Source organism: Alexandromys fortis, unplaced genomic scaffold (assembly GCF_014885135.2).
Source record: "Alexandromys fortis isolate MF-2015 unplaced genomic scaffold, M_Fortis_MF-2015_v1.1 scaffold_21, whole genome shotgun sequence".
Lineage (NCBI taxonomy): Eukaryota > Metazoa > Chordata > Mammalia > Rodentia > Cricetidae > Alexandromys > Alexandromys fortis.
The window spans coordinates 12,790,556-12,813,447 of NW_026067905.1; the positions used below are offsets into that span (position 1 = coordinate 12,790,556).

The 22,892-nt window shown below is 41.1% G+C and overlaps 1 protein-coding gene across 1 annotated transcript in view; it reads left to right on the forward strand.

The window, feature by feature from the left end:
* The first annotated feature begins 261 nt into the window (after positions 1–261).
* The window catches only part of Tdrd5 (tudor domain containing 5), a 52,995-nt gene continuing 30,364 nt past the window's right edge, over positions 262–22,892 (forward strand). Inside the window, exons 1-10 of the mRNA XM_050135337.1 lie at positions 262–493; positions 1,069–1,461; positions 3,790–3,986; positions 8,011–8,094; positions 9,391–9,447; positions 11,380–11,533; positions 14,117–14,322; positions 15,297–15,517; positions 19,529–19,741; positions 20,417–20,483. Coding sequence (XP_049991294.1) covers positions 262–493; positions 1,069–1,461; positions 3,790–3,986; positions 8,011–8,094; positions 9,391–9,447; positions 11,380–11,533; positions 14,117–14,322; positions 15,297–15,517; positions 19,529–19,741; positions 20,417–20,483 — 1,824 coding nt within the window. The remainder of the gene's footprint in view (positions 494–1,068; positions 1,462–3,789; positions 3,987–8,010; positions 8,095–9,390; positions 9,448–11,379; positions 11,534–14,116; positions 14,323–15,296; positions 15,518–19,528; positions 19,742–20,416; positions 20,484–22,892) is intronic.

Consider the following 22,892-nt stretch of genomic DNA (forward strand, 5'->3'; position numbering starts at 1 on the left):
GGCAATCAAATGATTGGGAAGGCGCCTTCCTCCATAAAATCTGGGCTTTGGGGTTTGTAGGGAGTGTGGCAGAAGGGGTTCATGAAAACTCTTACGGTATTGCCTCAGTCTTATGATCTATAAATTTTACAACTGATTTTTTTTTTCAAAATATATTTTCTGGGTGGTTGTTAAAGGGCCTTTTTGTTTGTTTTTCTGCCATGGGTTTTGACCACTTTCTCTCAAAAGCTTTTATTTTTCCTCCTTAAATGCTCTAGCACAATGTCTGAACAAGAGCGTATTCAGGACTGTCTGAGGAAAGAGATAAGGTCACTCCTTATTTCCACTAAAGATGGTCTGACCCCACAACAGTTGGAGAAGGAGTACCTTTTGATGGTTGGGAACCATCTACCACTCCGAATCCTTGGATATCAGTCCACTATGGAGCTGGTGTTGGATATGCCTGATGTGGTTTGTGTCTGCCCCTGTGGGGATGGTACTGTAATACTGAAAGGTATGTTTAAGATTTTGGAAGGTCTATAAGCTTTGTAATTAAAAGATATTATTCAGTATAGAGTTGTTCTAACTGTACAATTAATCCTATATTTCAGGGTGGCGGATGTCATAGGATGGTAGTCTTTAGCACGTTTGAGGTTATGGGCAAAGAGAGAGCAAAGGAAAAGCAAAACATCACCCCAGCCCCAAATTTCCATGCTCCAGAAAAATGGACAGTCACAAAACTATTTTTGAACAATTTCAGATTCCTGGTTTTGAAATTCCTAAAACTCAGTTTAAATTTTATGAAGCACAAAAATGTCATTGTAGGCAAATTTGGTCTTCATTAATAGTCTCAAAACTTCCAGGTGTCAATTAACAGTAATAAGACAGTGGGCTCTTTGCGTCTTCTGGTAGAGGAGTTAGGAAACTGTTGGTCAGAATGTAAAAATGGTGGAGCCAGGGGCCTGGTGTTATGCTGCCTACATAGACAGCTCCTTGGAGGTAGAAAACTGCCCTCACAATTGCAGTTACAAAGTAAAAGGAGTGTGGCTTTTACCTGAAAGTGACTCCCCCCCCCCCCTGTCTCCTTAGCCATTCCAGATGAATCCACCAAAGGAATAGCAAGTTTAGTTGCAAAGCAGAGGAGAAGCCATAAGGTCCGAAACTCCATACAGAAGGGAAGAACCAGCATTTGCTCTGGCCGGGTGCCTTACCGGGGAAGGGTGCCCCCTATACTCCCAGCCTTTGTGAAGAGTGAGTTGAAAGACCTTCTGGCGTTTTCTCCTGTTCTCCTTTCTGACTTTGAGAAGGCATTTGCCAGGCGCTTTGGACGATCGTTTCAGTATATGCAGTACGGATTCCTCTCCATGTTTGAAGTGCTCAGTGCCGCGTCGGATGTCATTTCTGTAGAGCAGACCAGAGCTGGCTCCTTGCTGACACTAAAAAAGAGTGCACCAGGGGAAAAGCAGAGAGGATGGCCAGCAGGTGAGCTCGGCGGGGTGGCGTTAACCTTGGGTCATGCCCATGCACTTTCAAAAATATGGTCACCTGAGAAAGACCCACACAAGCCAGCAGCAGTTGACACCTCAGTGTGATGGGGAACACCTCAGAAGGTTCCACCCCAGGATGAAGAGCTACAGGCAGTTAACAGCTGCAGAGAGAGAATCAGTCTTATCCAGAGACAAGCCATATGATGGGTTCCCTTTTGCTTTTTTTTTTTTTTTTTTTGAGACAGGGTTTCTCTGTAGCAGCTCTGTCTGACCTGGAACTTGCTCTGCAGACCGGGCTGGCTTCTGCCTCACAGAGACCCACACGCCTCTGCCTCCTGAGTGCTGGGATTAGAGATGTGTGCCACCACTGCCCAGTTTATGATGGATTTTCTAATCCCAAGCAGTCAGTCCTAAATATATCTATATGTGAGCAATACCAAGTGAACTCAGCAGGCTGTGTTCATATACATACGTGTGTGGGGCGAGGCAGGGAGATTAGAGGGGGGAGGGTGAAGTGGAAATGATATACAGTATTTATTCATCTATAAAATTATAAAAAAATGAAATTAGAAAAAATTGTGGGGCTAGAGAGATGGCTCAGCAGATAAGAGTGCTGGCTGCTCTTCCAGAGGTCCAACATTCAGCACTGTGCACTTACAGTTGTCTAACTTGGGGTACAGACCATCTCACCCCCCTTTCTGGCCTCTGTGGGCACCAGCCATGCATGTGTCTCACAGACACACTTGCATGCCAAATACCCATACACATGAAATGTTTTTTCAGAAATGATTGTTCTGTGGATGAGTACATGTTAGAGCAATCCTGACATGTATAGAAAAGGAATTGAAGGGTTAAACTTCATGAGTTAAAGTTAAAATCGGTGTTTCGCTTGCAAATTGAATGATTGGCAGATTAGCTCATCTGCATAAGCCTTGATCTCCAGATCTCCAAAGTACGTGTAATACGTGAGATTCAGAGCTGTACTGAGGACCTTGCATGAGACAAGGTCTGTAGAGAGCCTGCTGTTTAATAAGTTTATACTACGCGGTAGATGAGGCTCAAGGATGATGTGATCACTCTGGACCTTAGAACATACACTGCTCAGGGAAGGAAGCCTAGCGCAGAGAATCTCATGCCTGTTCACTGGCCCTTTCCCCAAAGTCTGCATTTAGGTCAAAGTGAGTGAGTCATGAGACTCATGAATTTACAAAGCAGTGTTTAAACTGGTGGGTGATGGACTGTCTTGGAACTGTGTTGGGGGTGTGTGCTAGCTCTGCCTGTCCTGGAACTGTTAGGGGTATGTGCTAGCTAGCTCTGCCTGTCCTGGAACTGTGTTGGGGATATGCATGTCAACCTTATCAGTGTAATTCAGGGGCTCAGATTTAGGAAAACTCAGCTGTGCCATTAAACTTAACAAGGGTTGGGTGTGTAACTTGGTGGTAGAGCACTTACCTAGCATGTTCTTCAGCACTGGAAGAAAACAGACAAAAAAATATGTAAAGCAGTTTGCACACATTTCCTGAACAGTAGAAGTAGATGTTCCTTCCTGGTGACTGGCTTGTTCACGGTTTCCATCCATGGCTCATCTCCATAGTATCAGATATCTCAGGAGTAACTGGTGTATTTGGTAAACTTGATATTGGGGTAAAGAATGGACTAAGCTGTGATGCTTTTCAGGGTTACATGCTGTGCTACAGAATACATTCCCCTATATTTATGAGAATTTAAATTGTAGGACCATCCCATAACCTTACAGCGTTTTCTCCTCCCTTTCTTTAAAAGGTGGTCACCCACCATGAGAAGCATAGTTCTATGCAAACTTCGTAGTTGGATACTGTTAGCTCTTTGAAATGAAGTACAGTTTGTTTGTTTATTTTTAAAAGATTTTTATTATGTATAGTGTTCTGCCTGCACGTATGTCTGCAGGCCAGAAGAGGGCACCAGGTCTCATTATGGATGGTTGTGAGCCACCATGTGGTTGCTGGGAATTGAACTCAGGATCTCTTGAAGAGCAGCCAGTGCTCTTAACCTCTGAGCCATCTCTCCAGCCCGAAATACAGTTTCAAAGGTTTTTTTTTTCCTATAAAATGCTACTTCTCAGTCATATTCAGGAGACTTAACATGGAGTTTTAGAGAGTAGCAATCTTTTCAGGAACATAGTTTCTTAGTATTTTTTTTTAAATGAATCACTTATATAGTTTTATTGGCTGTATACATTTTTTCCTTAATTTTTCTTCTAAGTTGAGGCTGTTAGCTCACAGTCTTTCTCTCTAAAAATCTCTGGGAAATTTCTAGTCATTGTTTTTTCTTTTCTTCATAAAAGGTAAAATTTTTACTCAGCCATTTAGAATGAAGCAACAGGGGTCATATTATTCTACTGGATTCCCAGTAACGAAGACCCGCTTTTCCCAACGCACTTCAAATATGGAGTCACTAAAGCCAGCACTGAGCATGGAGAAGATGCCCACACTCAACACAGTGGGGACGTCAAGGCTGAACCACACGGAAAAATTAAACCAGGTGAGGTGCTCAGTGTGTTCACTTAGATCTGACGGGAAAGTTGACTAACCTGGAGCTGGAGAAGTCGCGCCGTCATCAACAGCTCCTGTGGAGGACCCAGGTTCAGTGTGGCGGCTCACAACATCTGTAACTCCAGCTGCAGGGAACCTGACATCCCCTCCTGGCCTCTGCAGACACCAGGCCACATATGTACATGCAAGCATTTACCTATACACATAAAATAATAAAGACAGAAGGTTGACGCTAGCCATTCATTGATTGTAGGTGTCACTAACCTCTCCCATTTATCTCTCTTGTTTTATTCCCTACATTGTTTCTGGGAGGTTTGGGCAGACACATCCATGTCTGCACTTCTGTTTAGTATTATGTCATTTGATTTTATGCTGAAGAATATATCTAATAATCATGTTAGGTGTTTTATGCACATAGTTGCCTTTTGTACATTATCTTTGAAGTGTCAGGGTCACTTGCTCATTTTACAAGATTGAGTTGTCATTTTATTATAATGGAAGAATTTTTTTTCCAAGACAGGCTTTCTCTGTATAGCTCTGACTGTCCTGGAACTCACTCTGTAGACCAGGCTAGCCTTGAACTCAGAGAGATCCACCCGCCTCTGTCTCCCAAGTGCTGGGATGAAAGGTGTATTCACCACTATAGCCTGGTGAAATGGATAGAAGAATTTATATGTACTTTCTCCTGGTTTATGGTTTAACTTTTTAAACTTTTAGATTTTATTTATTTAATTTTTGGGCATCAAAGGGTGTGGTATATTTCATAAGTAGAAGAAAGCACTGGTTTTCATTTGTATAAAATATTTGCAGCATAATAGAGCTAATTGAGAGACTTATTATCTTAACTGTTACAGTCACAGCAGGTTTCCTCATTACCAGTTTTCAAGGGATACAACTTAAACTAGTACTGTGTTTCTCTGCACGGTTGACATTAATGTTCAGTCTTCCATGCAGCAGTATTTTGCCTGTTGAACTGGCCTGCATGGATTTGCTGTAACCTAAGCCGATGGAAGCCAACCGACACTTTGTCTTCTTAGCTCAGATAAAGCCTTCCATGTTCACATGTGGGGCCCTTCCTCAGCACACCGCAGACCCTGCAGACAATGCCAAGAGCCGAGGCCTCTATAAAAACCGTCTGCTTCCCAGCACCATAAAGGGGAGAGCGCCTGTGTCTGTTTCCATGAAGGTGATGTGGCTGTGGGCTGGGTTATCACCAGCTAGGAGTCCTCTCAGGCCACCTCCTCTCCCCCAGGAGCTTGAGATGTAGAGAGGCTGAAGGTCTTGTTCCAGTGACTCCAGGATTTGTCTCACAGTTCCAGTTCATCATGGCAGGGCACCCCAGAAACAGGGGCTCGAGTGAACTGGTCCTCTCACAACCACAGTCAAGACCAGAGAACAATGGATTAATAATTAACGTTGGTGCCCAGTTTGCCAGCTCTGTTTTATACTGTCTAGGCTGTTCTGCCTGGGGAATGGCTCCACTCATAGTTAAGGTTTATCTTCTAATTTATATTAACACAGTCAAGACAGTCTCTTAAAGATGTTCCAAGAGATTATAGGTTTATTTTATTCTGTATATATGAGTGTTTTGCCTATATGCCTGTATGTATGTGTACCATGTGCATGCCTGGTGGCCAGGAAGGCCAGAAGAGGCTGTCAGGTTCCCTGGAACTAGAGTTACAGATGGTTGTGAGCCAGCAGGTGGATGCTGGGAATTGAACCTGGGTCTTCTGCAAGGCTGGTGTCTTAGCCACTGGACCGCCTCTCCAGCTCCACTCTTCCTTCTCTTAATCTTGCCTTCTGTAGATGGAAGCCTTTGATTCTTGGCAATCTAATATTTGGAGTTTCATGTGGTTCTTGTTTACTAGTCCTTACTGGATATAAAATGACAAATTCTAAATTTTTTCTCGAATTTTTGAGATTTAGATTATATATTTCAGTCTATTACCAATTTCAAATTAATCTTTGTATAATATGCCAGTTCTGAAGTTTCCTGAATAAGGATTGCCAGTTATCAGTGGGACCAGGATTTATCCCTGGTGCATGAACTGGCTGTTTGGAGCCCATTCCCTATGGAGGGAGACCTTCCTTGCTCAGTCGCGATATGGGGGAGGGGCTTGGTCCTACCTCAACTTGATATGCCAGACTTTGTAGACTCCCCATGGGAGGCCTTACCCTTTCTGAGGAATGGATAGGAGGTTGGATGTGGGGTGGGGTAGGAGGAGGGGAGGGAGGGGGTCCTGTGGTTGGTATATAGAATGAAAAAAAACTTATTTTTAAATAAGAAGTGTTAAAAAAGGCTCGCCAGTTATGGTAGTGCGGTTTGTTGGACCTGCATGCTCCCCACGCTGAATACCTTGTTACCCGGTGGCTCCTTGATCACTATCGTTTTATAGTAGCTTAAAATTATAAAATTGAGTCCTACAAATTTCTTGTTTACAATTGTTTGGTTATTCTACATTTTACATTTCCATGTATATTTAGTTGTATAGAAATCTGATTAATTTTTGTCAAAAGTAAGTCTTATGATTTTGATTAGAATTGCATTGAATATTATAGGTGAGTTTGAGGAAAAATAATGTTAAATCTCAGAATTCAAGAAGATAGCATTCCTCATTATTTTTATCTTTAAATTCTCTCAGTGTCTAATAACTTTCAGTATATATGGCTTGTATACATTTTATTAAGCTTACTTCTTATGCCTTTCATATTTTTATTGTATTAAAGATATTTTCATGTTAATTATTGCTTATATATTTTTATGAGAATGGGTATTTTTGCCTGTGGCATATGCCTGAGCACAGTGTGTACAGCTCGTGCCTTCAGAGCCCAGAAGAGGGTGTCACATCACCTGAAACTGGAGTCACAGACAGTTGTGAGAGGCCATGTGCCATGTAGGTACTGGGAAAGAAGCTAGTGCCATTTTTTTTTTTTTTTGAGACAGTTTCTATGTGTAGCCCTGGCTGTACTGGAACTTTTTGTGTAGACCAGGCTGGCCTTGAACTCAAGAGATCCATCTGCCTCTGTTTCCCAAGTGCTGGGAATAAAGGTGTGCACCACCACTGCCAGTGCGTGTAACCACTGAAGCCGTCTCTCCTGCCCCAGTTTTGCTTCAGTATATCTGCCTTCTTTCTCATCACCCTTAGGCTGGGCTCTCTAATATGAAAAGAAATGGGGGGAGTGGAGATGCTTGCCCTGTTCCTGACTTGTGTGCATGTGTGTGCATGCGTGCATGCGTGTGTTTGCGCGCATGTTGGTGGACATCTTTCTCAATCACTGTCTATTTCTCAAATATTTGCCCGCCCTCCTCTTCACCTACATCTTGATGAGAGGCCAGGCCTGTGCTTCCAAATTCCCAGAGCGCTAAAACTGTTAGGTAGCAATTCTTAGTCACTGCCCACATGCATAGCCCTTCTGTCCTACCATTTCTTTCTTCCTTTGCTTATATTACATAAAGGAGCTTCCCCCACTGTTCTCTAGACAAGGCCATGTGCCCTGACTCAACTCTCCTTCCTACCTTTCAGGTCCTTTCTAACAGCCCATGCCTTCCAGTCATTAGGCAGTCACCAAGTATGTAATAAATACTAAGTAACTTCAGAAAATGAATGGCAGTGTCCTTGTACCAGGTTAACTGCTGACTATAGAATTTTTGTAGATAATGTTGTTTATCTTGGAATATTCCTCAGTGCCTAGTTTCACACAAATCCCATTTGTATATTTATATAATATAAAATGTCTCAATGATACTTAAAATTTTAACTATGTGTATGCGTTGTCTGTATATGAGTATGTTCATGTGAATGCAGGTGCCCACGGAGGTCAAAGTCTGGGAACCGAACTCAGGCTCTCTACGAGAGAGTAAGTGGTTTTAAACATTGAGCCATCTCTGTGGCCGTCAGTGCCACTTTTTAAGAACAGGATTGGACTCATTTGATTGAAAAACATTTCCTTTTATAGATTGCTTACATTTGTCTTTGACTTTTTAGTGATTTGACTTTTTCTTTTATTCATAGTTGGAGAACACATTCAAATCAGTTATTGCCCAAGTTGGACCTGGGGGGACTATTGATCCAGACTTAAAACATAAGATAAAATTTGTAAGTATTTTCCATTTCTGGGAAACAAAAATAATTTTTAAATCAGAAAAAGCAATAAAATTGGACTGAAAATTTTAATGTGAAATTGTTTAGAAAATGGTCCTTCTGTTCTTCTCCCTTTTCATCCATTGCCCAACAAATAGTTCAGATCTGTCTAATCCAATGTCCTTTCCTGCATATGTAGCCTTATTACAAATATTACAATATCTCTATGTTTATGTTCCATGTTTCACTTAGGAAGACCTGTGAGGGATTAAAGTCTGAGTTGCTTTGGACCTTGGCTATTTAAAAGTTTCCGCAGTTGAAGTCCCTTGAACAGTTATGTAGTGTATAGGCTGCCATCAAAGACACCAGGCAGGTGATTTGTTGAAGATAAAAGTTGCTGCACTACTATTAAGATTTGAATTGGTGGACCCTTGGGACGATAGCTTTACTTTCAACCACATTTAATATAAATTATAAATTTACATTAGCTACCTTTTTATGTTCTTATACTGATGTACACTTCCATATGAGTGGCCTGTTTCATAGTCTTGCATTATTATTTTTTTGGAAACTCATTTGTTGTTAGGGATTGAGACAGAGGGTGTAGTCTGTCTTGAGGATTTTGGTCCTGGACTGTGTAAGCCAAATGTCTTTACAGCTCCCACTGCCTTACATGACCTCCCTTCACTTACTGTGACTTTGGTGGGACATAGGTCAATCCAGTATGCTCAGGCACCTTCTCATTGCTTTTGAAACTTGGACAAGTGTAACCATTGTTTATTCAAGGATGTTCATGATTAATACAGTACCAAAAACAATTAGAGGAAAAGTATTTGTTTAAGGATTCATTTAAACTAAGGATCATGATGTGGCTCCTAGGAGTTACTGCCTGCCGCCATTGGTTCCCAAGGCAGTGTGCCCTGTACATGCTGCTGTGCTTCTGCCACGGTTCTGTGTCCTTTCGTGTGAAGTGATGGGTAATGGGGCACACGTGTGCCCGTCTGAAAGGATGTTTCCTGAAACACAGCAGAAATTGTCTCTTTGTCACAAGATTTTAAAGAGGTATTTACTTTATATCTTCTTTGATGTGTGAATTAAAATTTTATATAAAATACATCTAGAAGGTTTAAGAAGGCACAATGTTCTTTATGCTGTATTGAGATTGAAGCAAGTCCATTTCTGGGGACTTGTCCTAAAATTATGCAAATGTGCAAAATGAAATATTTATGATAGTATGTTTTTTGAAATTAAAACCAATCTTAGTATTTTGTCCTAATATTTCAATTTTATCTTTTTTTTTCTGTTGATTAGGTTGTATCTAAGTTTCCACAAGGTTTGTTTATTTCTAAACTGCTTGGAGAATTTGAGGTAACTGTTTTCTTCTTACTAGCCTACTCTCTGTATTGCTTAATTTTCTTATGATAGACTAATTTGCTGTTGCTCCTGGATCCTCTAAATCTGTGCTTCTAACACTTAATATCTTGTTTTGTGTCTTAGTTGCTTTTTAAATCATTATGATAGTTAAGATATGGCCAGTAACAAATATTTAGTTATGAATAGGAAGACTATTTTTACTACTTACTGTTATAACATCATTGAAATATAATGATTAGCAAATATTTTTTTTTGAGACAGGGTTTCTCTGTAGCTTTGGAGCCTGTCTGGAGCTTGCTCTGTAGACCAGGCTGGCCTCGAACTCACAGAGCTCTTCCTGTCTCTGCCTTCTAAGTGCTGGGATTAAAGGCAAGTGCCACCACCGTGCAACTTGATAACATATTTTTAAAAGTGTGACAGTACCAAGAAGAGATGTGTAAAAGCAGAACACTCCATATACAGTCTTGATTTTATACTCAGTAATAACATCAAGAATGAAGGCACTATAAAGACATTTCTGATAATCAAGAAATAGAGAAATGTGAATAGACCTGTATTGTAAGAAAAGGTAAATATAATACTTAAGGCTAAATGAAATGATGCCAGATTAGAACTGAGGAACAGAGGATAAAGTGAACATGTAAGTGCACCTAAAAGGCTGCTCTCTTCTACCAATTAGAACATACTGCTATTTAAAGTTTAAAACATGAAGATGATGTAATACACATGAAAACTGTAGCTTACATCAGTGGGCTGGGGTTCTGGAAAAGAAGGGCTGTGGGAGTAGAACTATGTCAGCTTCTTTATCGCTGATCATTGGGAGCAATACCAAAAGCATTAGAATAAAACACATCTGACGTATCAATGAATTGAATTGACTCAACTAACTATAAAGGGCACCTAAGCTGTGTTTAATATAATAACAATATGAAATTACCTTTATAGTAACTGAAAAAGCAAGATGCATAACTTATATAATCTTATATCAAAGCGCAATTAAGTTTTGACAATTTCTGGAAAGTTAGACAAAGGTAATAATAGTTATTTGTAGGGAAATGGTTGCTAGGTGACAAGCATTTGGGGGTGAGCAGAGACTCGTTTGCCGCTCGTTTTAATGAATTTTTTATTTGTGAGGATTTTCACCATAAATTTCTTCTTTAAAATTGTTTATTCTTTCACAATTTCATGTGTACATATGTATATATAAAACTTTGATCACCCACATCATTTGTTTTATCCTCTTCCCCCCTCCTGAAACTTATTTTTGCTGAAAATTTGCTTGGATCTTTTGAATATCCTATGAACAATTACTAATTTGGGGGCTGGAGAGATCGCCCAGAGGACCTGAGTTCAGGTTCCAGCACCCATGTCAGGTCTATAACTGTCTATAACACCTCTGGCTTCTCAGGGCGCTGGTGCTTGTATCCACATGCAGACACGAGTTTAAAAAATTAAGTCTAAAAAAGCAGTTACTTATTTATATTTTTAATCCTCACACCCTAGTTTTATGTTATGTTTTCACAGTAATGCACACAACTATTTGAGAAACCATTAGAGACTGGTAAACATAAAAGGTAAAGAAGTTTCAATAAACTTCTGAAGAAATAGATATTAATTCTAATTTGCCACCACCCTGGCCCACCCATTTGTCCTTTGGTTTGCTGATAGCTTTATGTTGGTTCAGGAGATGGAAACATGTGTGTTGTGTTCTCACATGCATGCCCATGCCTGTGGTACCTAGAGTGCCTTGAGTTTCTTCAGGAGCTGTCTGCTTGGTATTTGGGGAGGGATCTGTCTCTGGGACCTGGAGTGCAGTGGGGTTAGGTCAGATTGGCTGCCCATGAAGCAGGCTTGTATGCATGAGTTCAGTGAACCCCAGGTATCGAGGTCCAGAGTCCTCATGCTTTTCTGTCTGTTTTCTGACAGCTGATTTTTAAAGAGCAGCTTTCACCGAAACAGTTAGGGTTCTTAAACGTGACGGAACTTGTTGGCGCTCTGAGTGACGTTCTCCATGTCGAGTTCAGTGAAGAAAAGCAAGACTTGCTGGTGTTTGATGCTGACCTGAAGCCCGTCCCTCCTGGTGAGTGAAACTGGCATAATACAAACCTCCTTTTTAACTGTGCTTTTGAAGACAAGGAAGAGTACAGCATTAAGAGTCATCATTAGAATCACGTGACCCAAAACACCTCAAGCTAGTTTGACTAGGGACCTTCTTAGTGATATTTATAGTCAAGTTAACCTGTATTGTTTAAAAAAATCAAATTTTTACAATTTAAATTATTAATTTTTTAGTGTTTTGAGATAGGTTTTTTACTATGTAGCCCAGGCTGGCCTGGAGCTCACTGTGTAACCCCTACTGGTCTTAAACACATGGAAATCTCTGTCTCGATCTCCTGAGTGCTGAGATTACAAGCATGAGCCACCATGTCCAGCAATTTCTTTTCTTTTTTAAAAAATTATTTTTATTTTATGTGCATGGATGTTTTGTGTTTTAACAAATAAAGCTTACCTGAAGATCAGAGTGTAGAGCTAAGCCACTAGAGGCCAGGGAGTGGTGGCACACACCTTTAACCCCAGGACTCAGGAGACAGATCTCTGTTAGTTCAAAGCCACCCTGGGCTACACAAAATGGATCCAGTTTTAAAAGAAACAGAGCTCACACAATGGTGATCCCAGCACTTGGGGTCCCATGCCTTTAATCCCAGCAGTAGGGAGGTGGAGACAGGAGTGATATGGCTGGGTGGAGACAGGAGCTCGTTGCAGTCTGAGGAGGCAGGCGGAGGACAGGATCACCCCTTCGATTTGAGCATCAGTAGAGGTAAAAGGTCTCTGTAGTGACTGGCCGCACTGCTTCTCTGATCCTTCAACTTTCACTGCCTAATATCTGATTTCGGGTTTTATTTATTAAGGCTAGTTAGAATTTTTGCTACACTTCTTACACAAAGACAGTCAGAATCTAGGAAATATGTGTGAGAAGCCCTACATGTATATTTTTACAGTAAATAAACTCCAAACCAATTTTTCCAAAAATTCCTATTTCCTATTTCTGTATTTACTATAGGAACCCACATTGGACCTAGGGCATTGTCTTTTAAGTGGTCATGTGGATAGAGCCCATGGGTCCTTCCTCAGTTCCCTCAGTGGTGACATCTGCATTGGTGACAGTATGGTCCTTTTATAAAATATATGTGGGGGGGGTGCATTGTGAGTGCCTAGGAAGCTGGAGTACAGCCTCAGGTGCCGCCCACATTTTATTTGTTTATTTACTTTTGAAATAGGGTTACTAGTTGGCCAGGAAGACCCAGGTATCCCCCTGACCCTGTTCTTCAGCACAGGGATTACAGGCAGGCATATCCTATGTCTGACTTTTTTTTTTAATGTGGATTCTGGGGGGTCAACTGATATCCTTGTGTTGGCAAGGCTTCACCGACAGTTTTTTTAAAATCTTTTTCCGATCTATTTTATAATAAGTTTTTATTAGTGGTTATGATGTACAACTACCTTTCCATATTTTCTGTCATTGACTTATTGTCAAGATAAGAGCGCCAGTCTTGCACCTTTAAGGAGATCTTGTTCTGGTCATTGTGCTCACAGGGTCGCAGCTGGGTAGGATTACTGAATGCTTGTCTCCCTTGGCATCTTAAAACCCCAGGGCTGGGTCAGGGCAGCCAGAGGATGAACCAAAACAATACAGGCTGCTGCCTTTGGTTGCCTCGCAGAGGTTAGAAGTCCTTGTTGTGGAAGCTGCATGCTCTGAATCCAGGACTTGGAAGAACTAAGCGAGAGCTGAAGTCATAGAATTTTTTTTTAACCACGAAAGCTCTTTTAAAACCAAATAACAGAGATAGTTCTTGTAGCTTCAGTGAGTGTATTTCTATATTTAACTATGACAATTTTTGTATGTAATACATTATTATATAAATATTGTCTTTGCTTTTTATGTTTAATATATCGTTTTCCATATTAATATTTTTTCATTTTTACCTTTGCACAATTCTTACATTTATTTCATTTAACCTGTGTCCTGTTGGTGGACATTTAGATTGTTTCCATTTTTACCATTATAAAGGCATTAGGACTAGTATTTTTAGCTTTTTATTTATTTTGCTGTTCAGGTATGAAACTAGGCCCTCCTTCATTCCAGGCAAGCATCTTACGGCTGGCTGACATTCTCAGCCCTGTGATTAATCTTTTTGTGCCTACATTTTAATGTGCTTGTGAGTTTTTCTTTAGGAGCCACTGTAGTCATAGCTCTAAGGAGTCCTGTAATGTATGCACAGTCACGGGTGTGTTGTGTGCAGAGGCAGGCGGATCTGTTGAGTTCAAGGCCAGCTGGTCTACAGAGTGAGTTCCAGGACAGCAAGGACTATGCAGAGAAACCCTATCTCAAGAAAAAAAAAAGTATGTATATTGTATGTCAACTGCTCACTGCTTAGTTAGGAGAAATTGGAAACTAGAATGTCGAGAAAGTCGCTCTCCAAGGTGTAAGTTGTACCAGCTCCTGCTTTCCCAGAGTGAGAATGTTAGGGTTTGTTTTTGCTCTACAACAGCTTCCCTTGTGTCTCCATCTGAGAGGTCAGTGATTCCCCAGCGCCTGGCACATGGGGCTGCTTAGTGGCAGTGGCTCAGGAGTGACAGGTCTGCGGCCCCCTGGCTCTTTCAGGCGGAGCCCTTTCATCAGTCAGAAATTCGTGTTTAGTTCAACCAGACAAGAAAACGGAAGGCAATGCGTGGCTCTCCAGCCCCTCTAGAAACCCTATGTCGACTGCAGCAGTTAGGAAGACTACGTGGGACTGCCCCTTGAAGAACAAGGAACCAGAACAGAAACTTTACAAGAAGCCTAACCTTGTGGTAAAGCCTTTACAGCTGGTGAGTGGGGTTCAAGGACTTGATATAGTAGTCAGAATAACTGAGTGAATGTTTAAATCAGAATGCTCTTAGGGGAAAATAGCCCTAAGAATCATGTTCCTTGGAAGAGGCCAGTTCTTCAGTCCAGCACCTCCTTATGAAGTGTTTCCTCTGGTTTTCAGTTTCCCACACAGCTGATTTTAAGATTTTCAGATGGTTGGTATCAAGTTCTCTTTTGATGGCTCTGTTGGTTTCTCTACTGCTGAGCCTCAGGCTGGAGGCTTGTAGTCCTCAGGGCTTTATAGAGTGTGGGAGCCTGCCGCAGCTGTGGCCACAGCTGCCTTTATGCCCATTCTCACTTCCTTGATTCATTTATTTCTCCTCTGTTACATCCTCACACACTCCTGTTTGTATTTTATCTCCTGTTTCAGATCTGACGTTACGAAGGAATGAATTCTTTGTTCCTCACTGTAGATGGCTTTTCAGGGGAACGAGCAGTTCTAGAGCCTGCTGTGTTGTCTTCAGGACGATAGGAAGGCCTAGAGGAGATAGCATGTTTTAGAATGAACGTGATTGCAGAGCTTCTGATAGGAGAGCTAGTCTGAGTCTGACCCATCCCTTAAAGATAGCCTGCCTAAGCCTACCAGTAATCAAAGGTTGGGAACTCACCTTACCCCAGCCTGAATATTTGAGATGTCACGTTGCCCATTTTGTTGAAGACATTTGCTTAACACTCTGACCTTGTCGTGCTGTAGTGTGTGGCTGTGAGCTCCATCTAAAGCATCCTGGATCATAGTCCTGGCTCTACCCAAGAATCTGGATTTTTATAACTTCAAGATGATTGTGATAAAAAGTGACTCATGAAATAGTCTGAGAGACACTGTCATGAGATTGGAAATGTCCCTTACTAAATAGTTTGAGAGACACTATCATAAGATTTGAAATGCCCCTTACAGGCTTTCTATGACTTCTTTTTCTCCCTGCCTCCCCTTTAGCAAGTAGAAACAAACAAATCCCAGTTCAGCTTGTCAATCGCAAACCATGACATCCCACCAGATGCTGTGCGTGCAAAGAAACTCTGCAGACTTCCGCCACTGGACACCAGCACCCTGGTGGGGGTCTTTGTGGAGTACATAATCTCTCCAAGTCAGTTCTACATCCGCATCTACAGCAGGGACTCGTCGGAGCTCCTTGAGGACATGATGATCGAAATGAGGTAGGGAGCCTCGCTTTCCATCTCGTTTAACAGTAATGGTTGGGCATTTTGCTCTCGGGACTCCTAAAGTAACAAAAAGCTTCTGCTTTCTGATGCTTTTATCATACAGATACTTAAACTGAGAAAATTAAAACATTAGTTTAAGAAAAATCCATGTGTGGTACTAAAATATCATTTTTATGAAAAATAACTATTTTCCAATCTAAGCATGTACAATAGCCCTTTATATCCATATACAATGTATATTCCAAATCCCTCTGTGAATGCTAACACTGATTATACCAAACTCTCTTCATACTGTATGTGTCCACTGTTTTTTCATATGCACACTTATCTTTCCTAAAATTAACTTATAAATTAGACACAGTAAGAGTCACAAAACTAACAGTAAAATACAACAGTTAGGACCATCTCCTGTGGTAGCAGCTCAAGGGCACTCCTGAAGGGGTGGCTCGGACGCCGGGCTGCAGAGGGAAGATGGAGATGGCACTGTGCTACTCACCTCAGTACAGCACACAGCTTTGAGTTTGAATTACTGACTTCTTGAATTTTCCATTTAATAGTTTTGGACTGTGGTTGATCTTAGGTAACAGAAACCATGGCATGTGGAAAGTATGAAGGATGGGGGAACTTGAAGTCCTCCGCCCTTATAAATACATAACTAATAAATGTCTTAACAGCCCCTTTGGAAAGTTGTGTTTTGATAATGCCTAAATTTTACAAATATTTCATAAAATTAGTTGCAATTTAGAATTTGAAGTTTTCCTGTCTTTCAGATGTTTCTTATTTTAGAATCGGTCTGCTTTAGCTCTCCAAAAGATCCAGGACAAACTGTTTAATTGCGGGTCTGAGTACCAAACTAAAATACAGGGCCCTTTAGAAATCATTAAGAATTTCAAGATAGTAATTGTGGAGCCTTTAAACAAACATGGAAGTAAGACTCCTCTAAACATGAAAGTAGCCCTGGATGAATTGTACCTACGTGTAATTTTATAACATTGTTTTGGCTCTTTACTGATTTATGCAGCTCATCCAAATGTAGATGTGTCATTCCACAATATTGGAAAGAGAAAATCACACTTATCATATAAAATAGTATTAAGCTGAGATCTACCTATTGGCAAGGGAGTTGTGGGAGTTGAACGAATTTGTGAAACAGATTTTACTACTTTATTTTCTTTACTAGTAGTGCCGATGCGACCAGAGCAGCATTGACTGTCAGTCTGTTGCCTGTGGTAGGGCATGCCGCACTTAGATGTCCTGACTCTTGCTGGAAGGCTTTCCCACTGACAGTATACAGTCTTAGTTGTTTTCCTTGGAGAGAAGTTTGGGAAGATGCATTTCAAATACTCACCTCTGAATTGTAGTGTTATTGTTATGGGTGTGGGGTCACTAAGAGTCACCAGTCTGACCATGAAAACTTGTAACAAAAGAGGCTTTATTCGGATGCTGGTGCCAGATACTCAAGGCTGCAGGACAGCATGACAGCCTCTTGTTAAACAAGGTACACAGTTTGTATTTACAGAAGCATTCCATGTTTTTCTTTTCTTTTTTAACCTTATTATATGTTTATATGATACCTAAGTTACCTGACGTAAGCCCAATAAAATCCCCTAGAAATATTATCCTGGTTCGAATGATAGTTTGGTAAAGCACTTGCTTTGTGAACACAGAGACCGGGATTTTATCTTCAACACATGTGAAAATGCCAGGCATGGTGGCAAAGACCTGTAATCCTAGCATGGGGAAAGCAGAGACAAGAGAATCCCTGGGCCTCTCTGTTTAGCTAGTCTACCAGTGTTGGTGAGCTCTAGGCCAATAAGAGACCTGGTCTCAGAGTAGGCCCATCAGAGACATTGTCGCAGAGGAGGTGGCCGCATTCCTGACAATTACCCCAAAGGTTGCCTTTCGGGCCTCCACATTGCATCTGTCCAGGAACACTCTGTAGACCAGGCTGGCCTCCAACTCACAGATCTGCCTGCCTCTGCCTCCCAAGTGCTGGGATTAACGAATACAATATTAATGCCCAGGTAATGTTTGTTTTTTTGATGTGGGTTCTGGAGCAGTTTACCAGCCTAGCCTGGCTGCTGCTGTTACATTGTAACTGTTGAGTGTCTGGCTATGAAGGCCCTGGTACTGCCTGGAAAGCCGCAGTTCTGTCTGGGAAAGCTTCATAGTTGATATTTCAGCAAGGCCTCAAAAGCAAGGTTTTGCCAGTTGAGATTGTCAGCTTTCGACAACCTCTGCAGATGTGTCTGTGAGACCTGGGGTTTTAGGACCTTAAAGAATGGGTAAACAACAGTCTAATGCTGTAAACAACCTTACTTCAGTTTCAGTGTGCTTTATACACTAATGTAACAAAGAAAGCAATGGTCTAAGGAAGGGTGTTTGTGTTCAGAAAACATAAATAAATGCCAGTAAGCACATGCTATCAACATAGCAGCCTATTCCTAGAACTTTCTCAGGACAGAGCATTTTAAACAGTGCCTGCACGTACCATAGATTATGTCTGGGAAAGCAAAGGCGAGGCAGAGGCCATAGTCAGGTGCACCGAGGACAGCACTCAGCATGTTCTTACCAGACTGGGTTCTGTGGCTGTGATCTGATGCCCAGCAAGAACAAGCATGTCTTATAAATGGAGTGTAAATGTTTAACACAGGAGGCATGAAATCATAACATTCCAGGGAACAAATACACCTGAGGCGAAGGCCCTCTGCCTTTTTTCCTGGAGTGTCTCTCAGTTCCCCAAGGCCTTGTTCACTGTACGTCATTCTCCTGACTGTCCAACAGAGATAGGCACGGATGCGTCCTGGCACTAAGTCAACGTTAATGAAGGATTAAGTGATGTGCTTTGGGAAGAAATAAGGGAGGTGGCGCTCGCACTCGTGATGCTGGGACAGCACTCCTGTCTCCAGCTCCAGCAAGGAAATTGAAATGATCTTGTAAGCAAGGGAGTCAAGATTTCAACCTAGGTTTCTGTTTAAACACTCCAAAGGACCCAAAATTTTAAGGTGACAAAAAGCCTATTAAAGATACTGACAAGGAGAGAATAGGAGAGAATCGTGGAGAGGAGTATCCAAAAGCATGAAAGAAGATAAGCTACAGAGAGAGACTCTTACATTTGGGGAAAAGTCATTGATTTTTGTTCTTCAAGACAGGGTTTCTCCATGTAGCCCTGGATGTCCTAGAACTTTTTCTGTAGACTAGGCTGGCTTCGAATTTAGAGATCCTGTCTCTACCTTCCAACGCTGGAATTAAAGGTGTACACCACCACCACCTGCTCCATCAATGCTTTTTAAGAAGGATATTTCTCTTTTCCCTCCAGTCTCTCCCTAGAACCCATCCCATCCAACCACTCTCCACCTTCAGGTTAATAGCCTCCTCTCCTTGGATTACTGTTGTAACATGCATGTGTGCATATGTATGCATGTGTAACACAAATATATGCAAACACAACTTGTCTGTATGTATGTTGTTTTAGGGCTGACCACTCTGTATTCGATAACCAACACTGGCTCATTTACTAGGAGAGACCAATTCTCCCTGCAGTCATTGGTCTTCGTTTAGTGCTGAGACCCCATGGACTTCCCCCCTTCCACATGAATATGTCCATTGATTCTGTCATTGCTCTGGTCTTGTTTGTGCGGCCATTTCTAGGTGAGACTGTTTCACAGCGCAGTTCCCGGTTTTCTGGTTCTTAACAGACTTTCTGTCACCCCTTCTGAGGTCTTCCCAAAAGGAACCATAAATGCAGGAAAGTATCCATTTCAGGAAGTTGGGTTACATTCTATTTAGGGAATGTAAGGTAACAAGATAAGTGTGTAATTTTCATACTTAATTGAGTTTGTTGAAAGAAAGGATTTTGATAAAGGAATTGATATTAATAGGCATTAATGAATTAGAGAAAATTAATTTTTTGCTTTGCTTTTTGCTAAGACTTTCTTGTTCTTCATACACCAGTAAAAATTTTTTCTTTCACTCCATAGTTTTTCTGTATTATGAATTCCCCAGGCGCTGTTACTCTAATCAGCTGGTTTCCGATCGGTACATCATGCCAGAATATTTTATCCAACCGGGACATCTCTGTTGTGTAAGGATTTCTGAGGACAAGTGGTGGTACCGGGTTGTTATCCACCGAATCATCGGGAAAAAGGATGTTGAAGTGTTCTACCCAGACTTTGGAAATATTGGAACTGTTCAGAAGTCCGCTCTGCGGTTCCTCAAGTGAGTTGAATTCAGAAAGAATGCTGGAAAAATGAAATTATGAATCATGGAACTGTAAAGCTTGGATTTTTTCTTTCTCTTGCCATCTTCCGTCCATTCTTTACATCTTATTGCAGAACATACTTGGCAAATGATCATTTAATATATTTTTAAAAGATTTATCTTTATTATTTTTAAGTGTGTGTATATGTATGATCACGTACCCCAGGGGCCAAAGCTGTAGGATTCTGTGATGCTGGAGTAACAGGTAGTTGTGAGCTGCCTGACGTGGGAGCTGGGATCCTCCGCAGAAGGAGCACACATTGTTAATCACTGAGCCGCTGATTACTTATTTTATGGATGAACTATACTTTCTCTTCTTTCACTTGATTATGAATTTTACTAAACCGTGAGAATAAATTTTGGTCTCGTAGTAAGACAGTAATTTAGGGTCATGCTAAGAGGCATACTTACATGCCAAGGGGGCAGTCCTACTTACATGGTTTTCTTAAAAAGTACTGTTTTGTGATTTGTTTCAAAAATAACTTCTAAAGTATGAGGCATTAATTTAAAGTGTTGTGAGTTAATTGGAATGGTATGAATAACAAGACAAGTGGATCAGAGACTCATGAAAAGCTTTGTACATACATGATTACATGATACATACATGATAGTTGTACGTTTAACTTTCTGCAGATGCTGCTACACGAAGCTGCCTGCTCAGGCAATCCCTTGCTCTTTGGCTTGGGTGAGACCTGCAGAGGTACGTTCACTTGTTTCTCATTGATCAGCAAGGATCTAAGCTCTTACTTTGTACCAGTAACAATTCTGAGTTCTCGGACACAGAAATAGCATGTGAAGTGATTGTGTTGTGTGAGCGATAGACGTGCGCGCAGCAGCTTTGCCGTGTCGTACCTGTCATTTGCTGTGGTGGAAGAGAACAAACGGAAGTGAGCCCATTTTGTTCCAACTAGTCAAAGGGTGAAAAGAGGAGACGTTGCAGGCAGAGGGAGAGTAGTGCAAGCATTATCCCCAACTCTGGAACTCTTGCCGGGTGCCTGAGTTATTTGTGAACAAGGAGCAGTCGTTAACTACCAGATGCTGTGCACTGTGCACTTGGTGCACTTTGATCTGACCTGCAGCACAGGTTTATTTACACCAGCGCCCGACAAGTGAGCACTGTGTTGTGCTGTGGTGCCATCACACAACAGTGTTTACTGAGCAGTAGGAATTTTTGATCTGCTACAAAAAGAAGCTTTTTTTGATCAGGGGTGAGAGCTGCGCTTATCTGTGGGTAACTGTTTTAGGGTCTCTTCCTGTGCTGGTCACTGTGGTCCATCAGCGTCACAGCTGGGTAGAGTTATTGACTGCCTTCCTCCATTGGCAGCTCACGTAGCACCTTGAGGTGTAGATGAAAGTGTCCTCAGCCAGGGAGGAGACTTTTGGGTCAGATCCAGCTGTAACCTTCCGAGTCCTGACCAAGGTATGTGGTGTCTTCAGCTTCAGAAGTAGTCAAGGGCAACAGCAAAGTCTATATTTCTTGGAATCTCTTGGATTCCCTGACCAGCAACTCAAAAGAGGTTTCTCATGCCTCATACTGGTGTTTTTATTAGGTAGTCTGCAGCGGTCGGATCAATAAATCACCAATAATTGATATTTAAACAAATTTAATAACAAAACAGACTCACAAAACCAAGGTTCCAGCGGGGTAGCCAGCGGAAACAGGAGAGCAAGCGGAAGGGCCCGCGCAGCCTCTGCCCGCGCACTATATCAGTAAACATACGCCTGAGGGCAGCCCGCCCCCAAGGGGAGGGCTTATCCCTACAGTAGTCTGTGGCTCTTACAGAAGACAGTATCATCCCAGGTGGCATAAGTTCATTTAAACTATCTAAAGGTGTGTGTGTGTGTGTGTGTGTGTATTATATATAGTTTCAGGTAAGTATAGAATGATTCCCTGTCATTATTTCAAACATCCTCAGTGTTACTTCCCCCTCTTTTGTTCTGTCCCCCCTCCCCAATTTGGAATGTGTTCATTTAAAATTTTGATTTTATTGGTGTGAATAGTTCATAATAGCCTCTTGGTGTTTTGTTTGCTTTTCTTCTGTTTAATGAGTCCCAGACCCAGTTGTTTCCTGAGGGCAGGTGTACCACCATTCTTGATTCCTCTTGTCTTTTCTAGGTCAACATTTGTAGTGGTGTAAATATGTTAAATTATGAATGTTATTTATTGTATATTTTCTCATTCTGTCACCTTCTAAATGATAAGGTAGTGTCCACTGGGCTTAGTTTGTTTCAGAGAACCAACTTTTGCCTTTTTGATTCTGTTAAGAACGTGTTTCTATTTTGTTTATTTTTGTCTTCATTGTTTTCTCAACTTTGAGTTATTCTTTTGGTATAGGACCTTAAGTTATCAATATCTAGCCTTTCTTTAGATAAATGTGTAAGTTTTGAGGCATTGGTTTTATTGCTCATTAAAGTATTTTATAACTTATATTTTGCTTCTATGTTTGAGTCATGGATTATTTAGAGATTTGTTTATAAATACTGTTTATCTGATTACTTGTTACCAATTTCCAGTCTAAACAGCCGATCAGATAATATCATGTGGTAATGCCAACCCTTTGAAAAATGAGTAGGTTTCTTTATGAGCCGGAGCAGGGTCAGATGCGCCCTTGAATGTGTAGACTGTAGCTGTGGAATAGTCCATAGTTGCGCTTTATTCGCCTTGGTTGTATGATGCTTTCTTTCGTTTCAGTTTTCTTGTGCTTTTGAAAACTGTCATGGAAAGGAAGCCTGGCTTTAGCACTGATGCGCTTGCTTTGTTCTGTCATTTAGTCACTGCTAAGTTCACATTAGTGTGTTATATGCCTGGGAATCTAATATTATTATGAAATTAACCTCTTCTATGAATGCACTTTCATGTCAAGTCCTTTTTGTGTGATATTCCTGTAGCTCTGTGACTTCCCATTACTTAGTATTTTTTTCTGATGTAGCCATTATTTTTCTTCTGAGCATTCTATTTTAGGTATGTTTTTCATGAATTACATATAGTTGTGTTTTTTAAATCCAGGATAATGTGTTCACCTTTTTAGCTGGACCTTTAATTAATTTAATAATATAATAAATATCAAATTTATTTATTTATTTTGTTTTTTCGAGACAGGGTTTCTCT